Genomic DNA, 14,053 nt, shown 5'->3' with positions numbered 1-14,053 from the left:
CCTTCCACCATGGTTCCTAAATTTCAGGATGACCACTGAAGTGCTTAGACCAAGGCTGCCAAACAGATACAGCCAAAGAGTCATTGCAGCTCATCTTAGAGATTTTCTTGAATGGTGATGAGCTCAAGAAAAAAAGGAAATGGGGAGGATCGTTGCCCATTTTCAACACAGTGGACACAAGTTTTCATCCACCAAAGTTGGGATGTGATTCATTCACTCCAGTAGGGCTTGCAGCATTGCACCATGAAAAGGCAGTGAGAATATGGATCCTTTCTAGAGCATCAAATTCTTGAACAGTATGGGCTCCCATTGGTCCTGGTTTATGTGGACCAAGGCCAGTGGTGCACTCAAACAGAGATATCAGAAAAAGAATAGTTAGGACAATTTATAGACATTGATTGAACATGGTTTTTTTTCAAACTGGGCTTTCTCACAAGCTTATCACTGATTCCTTAACTAAAAGATTAGTAATGGCAGACACACTTTTAAAACCATCAACTTCTGGTCCTCCTCTGCAAGGTACAATGGTGTTGTGTGTGTTAAAGTTCACCCCTTAAGTCCTGAAGGGTGAGGCCTGTTGGGTCTGCGTTCCATATGAACTGAAAGTGCACCCAAGCCACTAAAATATGCCCCAGAATCCTTTGCGTGGTTCAGTGTGTTAAGCATTCTCTGAAGGTAAGGAATTTACTCCTACTAATTTCCAGTGGATCTTCTCCACTGAGTGATTTGTGAATTACAGACAGTAACCCAGAGATGCTAGACAAACTTTTTGGGGGTTAGATTTTTTTTGCCTTCTTTGATCATTTTGAGGCCTTCATTAAGAATGTGAAATCCTCTGAAATGGAAAAAAAATGAAGTAGAGATGGGAAGGTTGAATTGGGGCAGGGAGCGAGAATGGGAAGAAGGAACGGGGGGACTGCTAAATGTTACTTGTATGATAAATGCTGTATTTTATAGCTCAATAAATGCTAATGGATTTTATTAAAATGTAGATAGCATATTAAATATTCTGTATTGGATGTGAAGATAATTCCAAAGCTTTTTGAAATATTGAATAAGCATTATAATATTAATCCAACTGGAATACTTACAGTTGTGCAGTTTTGGGGAGTGCTTTCTGTGCAAACAATTAAACTGTCACCTATCTTCCCTTTTAGTCTGGATACATAGAGCTGCTGCATTTGGCAGTTGGGCGCCAGATGACTCAGGCGGTGTTTGTCTCTTAAGCAAACCTACGTGATGTATGCAAATGAATGTATTTTTTATTCTACTGTATATGTTGAAATCTCTGGGATGGCTTTTGAGACTGTTTTTTCAATCTCACCCTATGTCCTTGGCATTGAGAATCTCGTCGCTGTACTGTATGCCAGCGAATGAAACCCCATCTGAACTCTTTATAGGGTCCCTGTTAGGTATTCCGTTGCAAAACTAGAAATGTAGGTATTAGTAACTTCCAGTGTTCAGCTGAAGTAATCTTTTGATCCCCATGCCAGTAACATGTTTAGCACTAGGGAAAGGATTAAATGTCTCCTGCCTAAGCGGTGAAACGTTGGCACTGCCAGCTTAACCGAGCTAAGAAATCAGTGGCGAAGAGCCAATGTTTAATAAATAGCTGTGCTGCAAAATCAGCCATAAAGTAGCCATATGTTACCATGTAAAATTATCCAAGTACACTTTTGGAATGGAATATAATGGGAAACACAGTTGGGGAAGAAGAGGTGGTCAGTACTAATATTACTAAATTTAGCATGAACATACAGCAAGCTTGCCTGGTTATCATATTGGCAATGTACTGCTTATCCGTTTTACAAATATGCATGTATTTAAGAGTTTGCCAGAATATTGCCATGAAATTTAATAAATGTATTTTCTTATACATTCTCAGAGGGTTGGGGTTTTTTTTGTATCCTCCTGCTCACAACCCCTTCCCCAGTTTTAACTTTTCATTTTTGGCAGTCGAGTTCTCTGATTCATAGCCATGTACCGAGACCCTCACTTTATGACTTCGTGTTCTCCCAGTGCAGAATGTAAGAGGGCTGTCGAATTTTCTGGCGTTTCATATGCTTTCAGAGCGCCTGTCTCTTTGGCATGGAATCTAACTACTAGTTTTAATACCCAGAAATTGTAACTGCTTTCCTGTATATGGCAAGAATAATTCTGTAATTTAGGCACTACTTGAGAAGTCATAGGTTTTGAGTTCAACCATAAACCTACAGTTCATTGCTGAGGCCCCTAATAGACATGATGGAAATTATAGACCAGAGCAATATGGGAAGGGGATTCAACCATTCAGCTTTTCTAATTAAAATTCTGCTGCTATTAGCAGTTAAAAAAAAAGTTTTCAAAGCACATGTATTTTTGTTCCTTTAGAAGTGGTAATAATGTCCCATTGTCAATGAGTGGGGGCGCAAAGGATTCAAATCCCCTCTTCCCTTTCCTAGAAAAGGTCCTAATCTAATCTTGGCTTCATGCCTAGTCAGTATTTCTGAACAACAGTCTCAGCACCAATGTTTCCTCTAAGCTGTGAAGTCGTCTTGTGAGCAAAAATTCTACTGTGTGAGCTACTGGCATTAAAGTTGTGAGCGAGCAATTTGGTTATTGCATAGATTAGTCTGCTCTGGAGCCATCCTTCCTGGGCTAAGACAAAAATGTGTGAGCAGGAGAACTGTGAGCTATCTCACACTAACTCAGCTTAGAGGGAACACTGCTCAGGACATGGATCAAAAAATCCACACAAGACTGGGGGGGAACTCCAGGTTTGCATAAAATATGGAACAAAACCCACTGGGGGATTAAATGATAAAAGCAATATTTGCCTCCTTAATAAAAGAATGTCACTGAGATCTTGTAAGATTATGGGAATGTGGAAATGAGACCCCCTTCCATGAATAATAGTATGTCCCCCTGACAGGGCTCTTTTTGTAGCAGGAACTCATTTGCATATTAGGCAAAACACCCCTAATATAGCCAATCCTCCAAGAGCTTACAGTAGCCCCTGTAAGAAGAGCTCTGTAAGCTCTTGAAGGATTGGCTACATTCGGGGTGTGTCACCTAATGTGCAAAGGAGTTCCTGCTACAAAAAGGGCCACTTGTATACCTTTAACAGACTGACAGAAATCTATGACTCCCATAATGTATCTTTTGAACCCCTGTTCTTTTTTTTTAAAAAAAGGATGCCAAAATATTGTAGTAGAACACAATTTTAACATCTTTACAATACTTTTAAAGCAGAAGGCCTTGTTAATGTACATATTCAATTGTCTAAATTTACAAAAAAAAATGGTAAAACCAGTTCTATTTCACAGATGTTTCCACTGAAACTGTATCATGAGTACACATGAAACTTTTTTTGTCCCACAGTCCAATGAACACCTCAGCCTTTGTTCCTTTTAGCTGTGAAGCGTGCTAAACGCAAGACACCTAATCCGTTTACAAAATTATGCTAGCCGATCAGTTCTGCAGCTGCTGCTATATAAAAATATACAGGTACAAAATTACTGCTACAAAATGTGGTTGTTGATTTTCATTGCATAAAAAAGTAAACTTTGTAAATAGTAAGTATGGTCCTCTTCAGCACATAGCAGAATCTGCAAAGGAGTTAACTTTTGATGATTATTGACATTGGGCGGAATGGAGCTGGAAATATATTTTTCCCCTCAGAAAATGCAAATGATGAGTCTGGAATAGGAAAATGAATGCATAAATACAGCGCTTTCAAAATACGCCACTAAGATTGCCCAATGAACGTCGTCGTGACATTACATGCTAGAAAAGGTCCAAGTGTTCTGAATACTGCTCTATGGTCCCAAAGATGTTGTCAGTGCATCATTTTGCAGACATGCAGATACTAACTTGTTATATGGTCCTCAGGACACTGGACTGACACACAGTCTCTACTGACCAACAGGTGGGTCTTCAAAGCCTCAACACTATTGCAGAATATCAATCCTCCTCCTTTTGCTCACTTCTGTCTGTATGGAGCAGTAAAAGGCAGTAAGAGTCCTCTCTTCAGTGGTGTTTGCAAGGACAGAAGATGAGGCAAGACCAGCAGGGCACCTGGTTAAAACAGTTCATAACATTCTGACAGGAAGTGTCATTGCATGAATAGATGCTTCCCTCTATTAGAACAAAACTAGATGTGAAGACTGCAGCCCTTCTCCATGACTTGTTAGTTTTCAACGTGCGGAGATTTCGCTGTAGTGCTCCTGGGGAATTATTCAAACATGCAACAGGATGAAGTGGAGTAGCCCAGAAACTCTTTTGATCCTTGGCTTCTTTTCTCCACTGAGGCTCAAATGAGGCTGGAGCAGCAGTTGATGCAGAGAATATGGTTTTAGTTCACGCTGGGGGAGAGGCTATTCTCCTTCCAAACAGAAGAGATTGTGCCGGTCGCTGAGAGCATCTGCCTTATCATGAGGCTATGCAGCCAACGATGTCACATTTGACACGGCTACCATTGTTCTAGCCCAATATCTGCAGAGAACACAATATTTACTTAAGGAGGGGCGCCGGATACCTGGTGGAAGTCAAGGCATCAGTACAAGAAAATCAAAGCCCTTACAGCTTGCTTCGAGCTGAAGCCAAGCAGGTGCCGCTCATGGTGACGGAAGCCATTTCTCCGAAACCAGAGAGTTTTTGTTGCTCACCTGCCTGCTTCTCACTCTTGTGCTTCCCAGTTGCATGCACAAGTGGTTGATAAGGTGTGCAATGGCTGTAGGTCTGGCCAAGATGGAAGCTTGTGCAGAGACCTACCAGGGGAAAAAAAGCACCAACTCTATCCAAGTCCATTGGGGCTCGCTGAATGGCATTCTAAATCTGTAGCAGTGAAGTAAGTAGGACAATTCTGGCCCAAAGCATTTTGACTGAGCTAGCACAGCACCCATCGTGTGTTTTTTTAAAAAGGAGAGTATGAAATGGTCCCCTTTTAATTATTTTGCTTCGGTTTTTTGGGGGGGGGTTTGCCTCCGGACCCATTCAAAAGAGTCCTCAGTGTGCACAGTCAGTCATTTGGATTGTGGTTGGCAGTGCGTGACAGGCAGGCGCTTCCGTGCGAAGATTCTCCGGCTCTTACTTGGTCCCACAAGTGTTAATGTTCTTCCCATCAGCCGCGTCTTCAACCAGCGAAATGTGATAATCGGTAGAGAGGGTGAAGTGAGAGATGCAGCCCACCAGTCCCCTCATGTATTGTCTGTTTGTATGTAGTGCAATTTCCTTCATTCCACCTAGTGAAGAGAGAGAGAGAAATAAGTAAATGAGACACCCCAGCAGGGGAGCCATATTAGCCAATTGCAACATGAACTTTTATAAGCCCATGCTACAGGAAACCCATTCGTGTTTATTTAAGACAGCACGCTTTCGTGGTCAGAGTAGCTGTCTAGGATCTAGGAGAGCCAAGTTTGAATCCCCACTCCTCCATGGAAGCTCACGGGGTGATCTTGGGGTTAGTTACACTAGTTCAGTCAACCCCTGCCTCACTGTATTGCTGCTGCGAGACTAAAATGGAAGAGGGGGAAATGATGTTGAGTCCCCACTGGAGGAGAAGAGCAGGGTATAAAATATAGAAATAAATATTTTATTTGTTTTCTATTTGTGTCTCTATTTTAAATCTTGTCATTTTTTGACATTAAAAGAGCTATGGGAGGAAGCCCACTATGGTTTCATCTGTGTGTGTGTGTGTGTAAGAGGATGGTATGCTTATATCTTGATGTTTTCAAGGTCTTAATAGTCCCCGGTGGCTGCAGTGCTGAAAATGTATAGTTACCACAGAGCAGGGGTCTCCAGTGTTTTTGAGCCTGTAGGTACCTTTTAAATTCTACCACAGCTTAGTGGGCACAGCTACAAAATGGCTGTCCGCAGGGCCTGCAAGATGGAGCTCTTTCGACAGGCTTTCGAGTAGGAGCCGCCGTCACTACCACCACCGTGTAACTGCAGAGCAGCATCGCTGGGTTGGGCCGACTGGTCGTCTGGAACATCATGGCCCATGGTGTCCACCCCCTGCTTTGATCCCGTCCGATATGCAATGGGGAATGTGTATTTATAGTTCTCATGTATCCTGTTTGATGTGAAATTTAGTTTTAACTTGTTTTAACTTGTTTTATTTTATTGCACTTTGTGCCTATGTAAGCCACCCTGAGCCTGCGTGCAGGGAGGGCGGGGTATAAATGAAAACAAATAAATAAATAAACATCTCCAGTGACCAGTAAGGAGCCTCGCTGGGCTAAAGTCCCACCCTGCCCATTTTCTAAAAACACTTGGTGGGTACCAGGAAAGGTGTTGGTGGGTGCAAACAGCAGCTCCAGGAGGGGGGGCATTGAGATCACAAAAAGTGGCACATGGTGAAAGGGTTAGTCCCCCTTACTCATGCATCATGACACCAATCTTGATTGGGACTCTCTGGTGTGGATACATACTGTTAATATTCTCTAATTCGGCCCGAATGTCAGTAGACTGGGCCATTATTTATCATGCTCCTGATTATGATGAACTTTATAAATGGGATTGCTTTTTTACGTCATGTTTATGCGGATCACTTCATACAGAGCCCTAGGTGCAAGTCCTACTTCTGCTACGAGCACGTGAAGTTGCCTTATATGGAATCAGGCCATTGGTCCATCAACATCAATATTGTCTACTCAGACTAGCAGCAGCTCTCCAGGGTCTCAGTCTGAGGTCTTTCACATCACCTACTGAAGATGCCAGGGACTGAACCTGGGACCTTCTGCATGTCAAGTGGATATTATACCACTGAGCCACAGCCCCTCTATGGGCTTGTGGTGTAGCCTTTGGCAAGCATGTACCTCAGCCTGCTAAATGAGAACAGCTGCTCTCTCCTTCAGAGCACTGTTGTAAAAAAAAAAGGCAAAGCATTGAATCATTATGAGCATGACAGAACATAAATAAGCACGTTAAATCAAAGTCCTATTGTGAATGGCTTTAGAGACTCAAAGCCAAGCCAAACATTTTGTTACTAAGATTGTACAATTTTATCCTGGGATCTGTTTGTTTGGCTTGGCCTTTTTGTGACACAACCACAAGCACCTCTATAGAAATGCATCCTGCACCTTTTATGAGAAACGGTGTAAAACGGTTACATAGGAATGAATTGTCCAAGCAAAACAATCGGTTCCAACCTAACCAGTTTCTCTGTGGGCATTGTTCCAAGACAACACTCCTCTGAAAGCCAATGCTTGTGTGCAAGTTTCCTTAAAACCATGCCTAAAAGAGTGAAAGCCAGCAAAAATCAGCTTTAATGGAGGATATGGCACCATTTTTATGCTTGCTTTGATCTCTCAAAAGATCACTCACAGCTGAATGTGTGAATGTTGGACTGAATGCAAAGAACAAACTTGAATCATTCTATGTTTCTGTGCCTCATGTACCCGCAAGCTCAGCCACCCCAAAATATGCTTCTGGGGTTGAGGGACACTCAGGAATGTAGCCCAGAAGCTGCAAATCGACTGGGGAACCAGAGGAAACTGTGGATGCCTTGAAAGTACCCACTCATGGTAAGGCAGGTAGGGCACCCCTGTGCTTGATGTAATGGAAGGTGACAGGAATTATCTGTTTGTCTTGGTTGATTTGCAACATTTGACCAGCAAACGATAAGCATGCATGACTCACTCTGCCAAATTCTCAAGGAAGATTAATTAAATTAGGAGGATCTTACCAACGTATAGGTCCCCGTTGATGTTCAGTTGTCTCATCATTCCTGGTGATTTGCCCGTTCTAGCACCATAATCATCCACTGTGACTTTCCCAGACTGTCCGTCTCTTAAATTGAAAAAGAGATATATACACTCACACACTTTTCAGATGGCTTTGTATCACGACTGATTTAATACAGGTGAAGCCAGTATAATCTATTTCCTGTTGCCACACCAAATGTATGACAATAACAGAGGATTGTTTTCAGTGTTCCCTTATTTGGGGACCGCTTGAAGCCTGTTAAAGCATTCCTGATCTGACTCACATTCGAAATCCTGAAAATCTCTTCAGGCAGCTGCTCAAAGCTCATGTTCTCTGTGAAGGTTTGTCTATGTCCCTAATTTAAACGGAAGCCCAAGGATATGAGGCCATCTATGTTGACAGCGATCTTGTGAAAACCTTGCCTTTAATCCATCCCCTCTCTGTCGATCATTATTTCTCCCTCTGTGGTCTTTCCAAATTGAAATTTAGATTACATTCTTTGGAGCGGGTCTCTTTCAATCAGAAGCCCACCCTTTGGCCTCTGTTCCTCAAGTGACTGAACCAAGGACATTGATAGAAACATAAAACAGAGAAAAAAATTACCGAACTGCCTTTACTCTGTGCCATCGGCCATCATTGAAAGAGCCATTCACCATTATGGAAGCGATACCACTGCCCAGATTATAGCTGGAAGGAAAGGAAGCATGCTCAGATTCCAGAACATTCAGTTATGCTCCATTTTTAAATAATCAAATCTTTAACAGGATCATATAACTGATACGGTGTAGATATTGGGTTGAATACTAGTTATCCCTGGCCCAAAGGATCTCCACTTAGTCTCAACCAGGGCCAGGGCTTTTTCTGTCCTGGCCCCTACCTGGTGAAACAAGCTCCCACTTGAGATTAAGGCCTTGCGGGACCTATTACAGTTCCACAGGGCCTGTAAAATGGAGCTGTTCCGCCAGGCTTTCCGTTGAGGCGGTGGACACCCAATTCATTGGCCTCCCTGCCAATGTTCCCTCTAAGCTGTGGAGTCTTGTGAGCAAAAATTCCACTTTGTGGGCTACTGGCATTAAAGTTGTGAGCGAGCGATTTGGCTACTGCATCAATTAGTTTGCTCTGGAGCCACCCTTCCTGAGCAAAGACAAAAATGTGTGAGCCGGAGTCTAAAAAACTGTGAGCTAGCTCACACTAACTCAGCTTAGAGGGAACACTGCTCCCTGCATAGAAGTTGCCCTGCCTGTTTGCTCTATGCTGAGCCCGGGTATTATATGAGTAATACTGGTTGACTCCGGTTACCATCAGTCCAGCTTATAAAGGATCTGAACTGTTATATTTAATTCACCATCTTTTAATTGTCTGATGTTTTAGTTGTTTTAAGAATTAGTTATAGTACCTGGTTTGAATTGTTTATGCACTTGCTGTTACCTGCCCGGAGCCCGTTAGGGAAGGGCGGGACATGAATTTAACAAATAAATAAAAATCCAGTTAGCAGTTTGCTGCTAACAGGACAGAGGTTGATTGTTGCCCCTTTCCGTGCTGTTCCAGAGAGGGGGGACGTCCCCCAGGAGCAGCATTTTGAGGTATAGTGAAATACGGGCAATGAAAGAGTACTATCCTGCTGACAGAAATCCCTTCATTTTTAGCAGGAAATTACCACTGAATCCAACACAGAGGCTTCATATGTAGCTGTTTTGGTTCAGATGTACGTATTCACTTCATTCATTCATTCATTTAGAGCCCACCTTTCTCATTGAGATTCAAGGTGGATTACAAATTTATGTTAAAATTGTGCAATCGGGTGGCAGAAACAGCAGCAGCGTCTTAGAGCAACTTCCTAATACTCCTTTATATTTCCTACAAACTCTGCTCTTTTTAGAAGCTGGAGTTTGTTTGGGCTGCCAGATTGTTTTGGACATCTTCTGAAGCTGCCAGGAGAAATATTTATCAGTTGGAATAATAACAGAAACCTTCCTCCTCCTCTGCAGATATACTTCAAACTGCAATCTTCAATCAACTTCTTCTACCTGTACCTGATATTCGCAGTAAAGGATAAGACACCTCAACACAGAGAAATCTGAGGGTGTCAGTCTAGAAAACGGGAATTCCCACCCCAAAACAAATAAATTCACTATCATTCCCAAGGGCTCAAATTCAGAATGAACAAATAGATTTGAGTCCAGTACCACTTTAGAGATGACCAAGCATTGTGAGGGTATAAGCTTTCAAGACTCAACGCTCCCTTTGCCAGATACAGCTTGAATCTAACCGTTCCACTGCAGACCAACACCACTTAGCCTCTAAGAGAATTAACAAATTCTATTTGATTAAGAATTTCTGTATCTTCCCCCTTTCTGAACCAGCTTTGTCCAACTTTAAGCAGACAAAGAACTAAGATCAATGATCTATACATCTTTTGAATTCCCAAAAAACCTAGGATGAAATCTTCACCCTTACATGTTTTGCTCATGCTTTTACTACGACTACATTTTTTACACTCAAGATTCCGCAAGAAACGAATTACTATTTTACTATACAACTTGATTTCAGCCTTGTTTCAGTTCTTCTTCAGAGAGGTTAAGAGTTTTGCAATGTTTAACCACAGGAAACCACAAGGAAGTGGCTTCGTGCCTCTGCGTCTATTAGATTTTTAACCACAAATCTGCCACTATGGTATGTCATAACATTTTCCTTACTGAATGACAGGACCTCACAGGCCAGGAAGGTACCCCACCAGGGAGAAAGCTCATCTCAGGATAGATTTCAGCATCTGTATTGGTCCTTGTCAGGCACTTATCTTTGATGAAGGACATTCTTTAAAGCGCTCAACAATTTTTCAGTATAATTTCTCTTTCTCATATTACATCTTGGTGCACAAGTTAAGATGCCTCGGGTCTCTTGTATAGTGTGTTTTACTGCACTGTGAAAATAGCATTTTACTGCATTGTCTCTCTATATAATAACACCAAGATGGACAACTGTTTTCTCAGGAGACTCTGTGGCTACTTAATCTGGGAAAGGAAAACTAACAAAAAAACCCCAGCAGGCCTTTTGATGAACAAATAATCCAACGAAAAATAATAATAAGTACCACATAAAAAGTTCTTGAACAACTGAAGGATGGGAAACAATCCCCCAAAGAACAGAGTGTTAATTTTACTGTCTGTCACTTCTTGGGTTTAAATTTCCTTTCTTTTGGCAGCAAGAACATTTGCTTTTCAGAATAATGCGTCAAAAATGTTTTGCAGAGACAGTGAGGGGATTAAATAAAATAGAAAACCAAGTAACAAGGTAGATCTCAGCTTGCTGCAAATTCCTACGGGACTAAACAAACTTGCACGCTGTCCCTCCACTGAAAACTCTTTATCATTTCATACAGAGAAAGAAAATCTAGAAGCAGTACTGCTCCCTGTAGAAGATCTGAATAAACAGGAAATGTACCCTTACTTCCTGGGTAGTTACATTCTATCTCCAGTTCGGAAATCCTTGGAGATTTGAGGGTGGAGCCTGGGGAGGGGAGGGAACTCACCAGGGTATATAATGCCATAGAGTCCACCCCTCCAAAACAGCCATTTTCTCCAGGGAACTCATCTCTGTAGTCTGAAGATCAGTTGTACATCTGGAAGGTCTCCAGATCCCACCTGGAGGTTGGCAAATCTACCACTACCCAATCCAGTATAAGCAGCTTACCTGAAGACTAAGGCTCCATCCTGAAGACCTAATGAGATGAAGTCACTGTTGGGCCTCATAGGACTGTCTCCCCGCCACACCAGTAGGCCATCCACCAGTGATGTCTTGAACCTCATGAACACGTTTGTTCTTGATCCTGACACTCTGTTTAGTGGACAGGAAAATACCATTAAGGTGTACAGAATCGGATGGCACAGTGAAAATATTATTCCTCTCAACTCCTGCAAGCAATCATTGTTCTCGGAGAATATGAAGTCTGACTCAATAACAGATTTTTTTTTTGCTTCAAGTCTAATTGAATCTTCCCTCACTATAAGTCTGGCCTTGCCATTGTAATTTTGGGAACTATGAAGCTGCACTAGAGTCTAAAGTGACAAACTTTTCTGGGTTTTGTTTCTTTAAATAAGAACTATGAGAAAGAGCCTGTGGCAAAATGACTCCTCATGCCATAGGTAACCTGCAAAATATTTACAGTTCGGGGTGGGGATTATTAATTTGAACTCTATAGATGTTCAGAGGCTTCGCAGTTATGAAAAAAGGAGAAAAGCAAGTTTCTCAAGTGAGCTTTCAGGTAGGAATTTGACTGGCAAGAAAAATTATAATTCGTATGCCTTTCAGACAACAGGCCAAGACATTCCTTTTACCCCAGCTTTTTGGCAATTATGGATTTTTTTTACAGTACTCGAGGATTGTTTTATGCTGCTTTTTATGCCCCTGGCTTGTTTGAATGGCTTGTTTTGTTTCCTGTATTGACAATTTATGATGTTTTATGATATAACTTTGTGGTATTGTTTTTACTTTTTAAATATCCTCAAGCAGGACTCTCAACAAGCAGCATATAAATTCCCTAAATAAGTAAGTAAATAGATGATTGGTGTAAAAGGTGAACTGTAGAACTCTGGAATCCATTTCACTGTTCATCGTTCTGTGGCAGTATTACCTGTTTTAGGTAAAAGGTTTCCCTTGCTCAAAAGCCAGTTGAATCTGACTCTAGGGGGTGGTGCTCATCTTTGTTTCCAAGCCAAAGAGCCAGCGCTGTCCAAAGACGTTTCCGTGGTCATGTGGCCAGCATGTCTAAATGCCGAGGTACATGGAACTCTGTTACCTTCTCACCAAAGTGGTACCTATTTATCTATTTGTAATTTCTTGCTTTCAAACTGCTAGGTTGGCAGGAGCTGGATCCAGAGACGGGAGCTCACTCCGTCATGCAGCACTAGGGTCTCAAACTGCTGACCTACAGAACTTCTGGTCTGCAGCTCAGCATCTTAACCTCTGAGCCACCGCAGCACCTGGTTCAGACATTCATACAAAATACTTGCACCTGTGTCCAGGGCAAAGAAACCTATTACCTTAGATTTTTAAAACAACAGATCTTCACCCACAAGACTAGGTCAGATTATTAGTTTAGCTCCACTGGGTGTGGACCACAGATCTTGAGGGGCGTGTGGAAACTTGGAGGGGGCCATTCTGAATTTTAGGCAGCCGCTTCCCCCACTCACAATGGCTTCTCACAGCAAATGAAGATCTATTTCATATTCTTCTCCCAATCTGAAGGATGAAATCTCAGATTGTAAATCTCCTTCATCCTGGCATTTCAAGAGCGGCACACAGCAAACAGGAATCAAATCCAACATTAAGGAGCTGGCTGATGACCATTATGTATATGGATTTCACTGAACATATTTCTGAGGTCTATGTACCATACGTAGGGTTGGCAACCTCCAGGTGGTGACTGGAGATCTTCCGGGATTACAACTGATCTCCAGGCGACAGAGATCAGTTCACCTGGAGAAAATGGCCACTCTGGAACGTGGACTCTATGGCATTATACCATATTAAAGCCCCCCCCCCAAGACCCTGCCCTTCCCAGACCCCACCCTCAAATTCTCCAGGTATTTCCCAACTTGGAACTGGCAACCCCAACCTTATGCACACATTTTAAATATACCTCTTTTAGTTCCAGCTTTCACATAATCTAATGATAATGTTGCATACTTAGGCAGAAGTGGTAGGTAAAGCATTTCTTTCGCTAGTAGTCTCAGAATCCAACTCCTTGTTCAAGCCCCAGAGCCCCCAATTATGACATCAAGATCTGGTCTATAAACTTCCATTAGCAACAAATTGTGTTTTCCAAGATAGCATTCCTCTAGCTGGAAACAAAACACCAGACTTTGGTTTGGTCCAGAAAGGCAGTTCTAAATGTCATTGTTTTAATAGCTGCCATCTGTCTCTACAGAGTGAAGTACCAATCCTCCCTTCAACACAATTTTCTTCACAAGAATACTTGTAATCTACTTGATATAATTTTCTCGATTCTGTACCATCTTACCTTTTAAGAATATCTGGATTATCATATGTGAGGTAACTGCGACCGATAAACTGAGGAATTTCAATTGCTTCCATAACAGCTAGAAGAGTAAGAGGGGAAAATATTAAAAACAGGCTTTACTTGCGATAACAGCTGTATTAACAGGGTAACAAGACTCAATAAACATGAAGAAAAGTTGATGAATGTGAGTCCACAAAACATATTTAGGCAACAACCCGCTCTCAATGGAACCCAGACAAAATGGCATCTTGATGTGACTCAAAAAGAATCTTGGCCCCAAATAAAAACAAACCCCAAAAGCATGGTGAGGGAAATTATAAGTCCTGGTCTGCTCAAATTCTACTTGAT

General features: G+C 42.0%; 1 protein-coding gene across 1 annotated transcript in view; it reads right to left on the bottom strand.

Annotated features, from left to right (window-relative positions):
• Window positions 1-4,898: 4,898 nt before the first annotated feature.
• EGFLAM (EGF-like, fibronectin type III and laminin G domains) overlaps window positions 4,899-14,053 on the bottom strand; it is a 160,389-nt gene continuing 151,234 nt past the window's right edge. The window contains exons 19-23 of the mRNA XM_015420161.1: window positions 13,706-13,784; window positions 11,377-11,520; window positions 8,290-8,373; window positions 7,667-7,770; window positions 4,899-5,222 (exon numbers count right to left, since the gene is read on the bottom strand). Coding sequence (XP_015275647.1) covers window positions 5,068-5,222; window positions 7,667-7,770; window positions 8,290-8,373; window positions 11,377-11,520; window positions 13,706-13,784 — 566 coding nt within the window. The 3' untranslated portion in view covers window positions 4,899-5,067. The remainder of the gene's footprint in view (window positions 5,223-7,666; window positions 7,771-8,289; window positions 8,374-11,376; window positions 11,521-13,705; window positions 13,785-14,053) is intronic.

This window comes from Gekko japonicus, unplaced genomic scaffold, assembly GCF_001447785.1.
Source record: "Gekko japonicus isolate JY-2015 unplaced genomic scaffold, Gekko_japonicus_V1.1 scaffold86, whole genome shotgun sequence".
Classification (NCBI taxonomy): Eukaryota; Metazoa; Chordata; class Lepidosauria; order Squamata; family Gekkonidae; genus Gekko; species Gekko japonicus.
The sequence above is the reverse complement of the archived record's forward strand: the minus strand, read 5'-3'. Positions and strand labels throughout refer to the sequence as shown.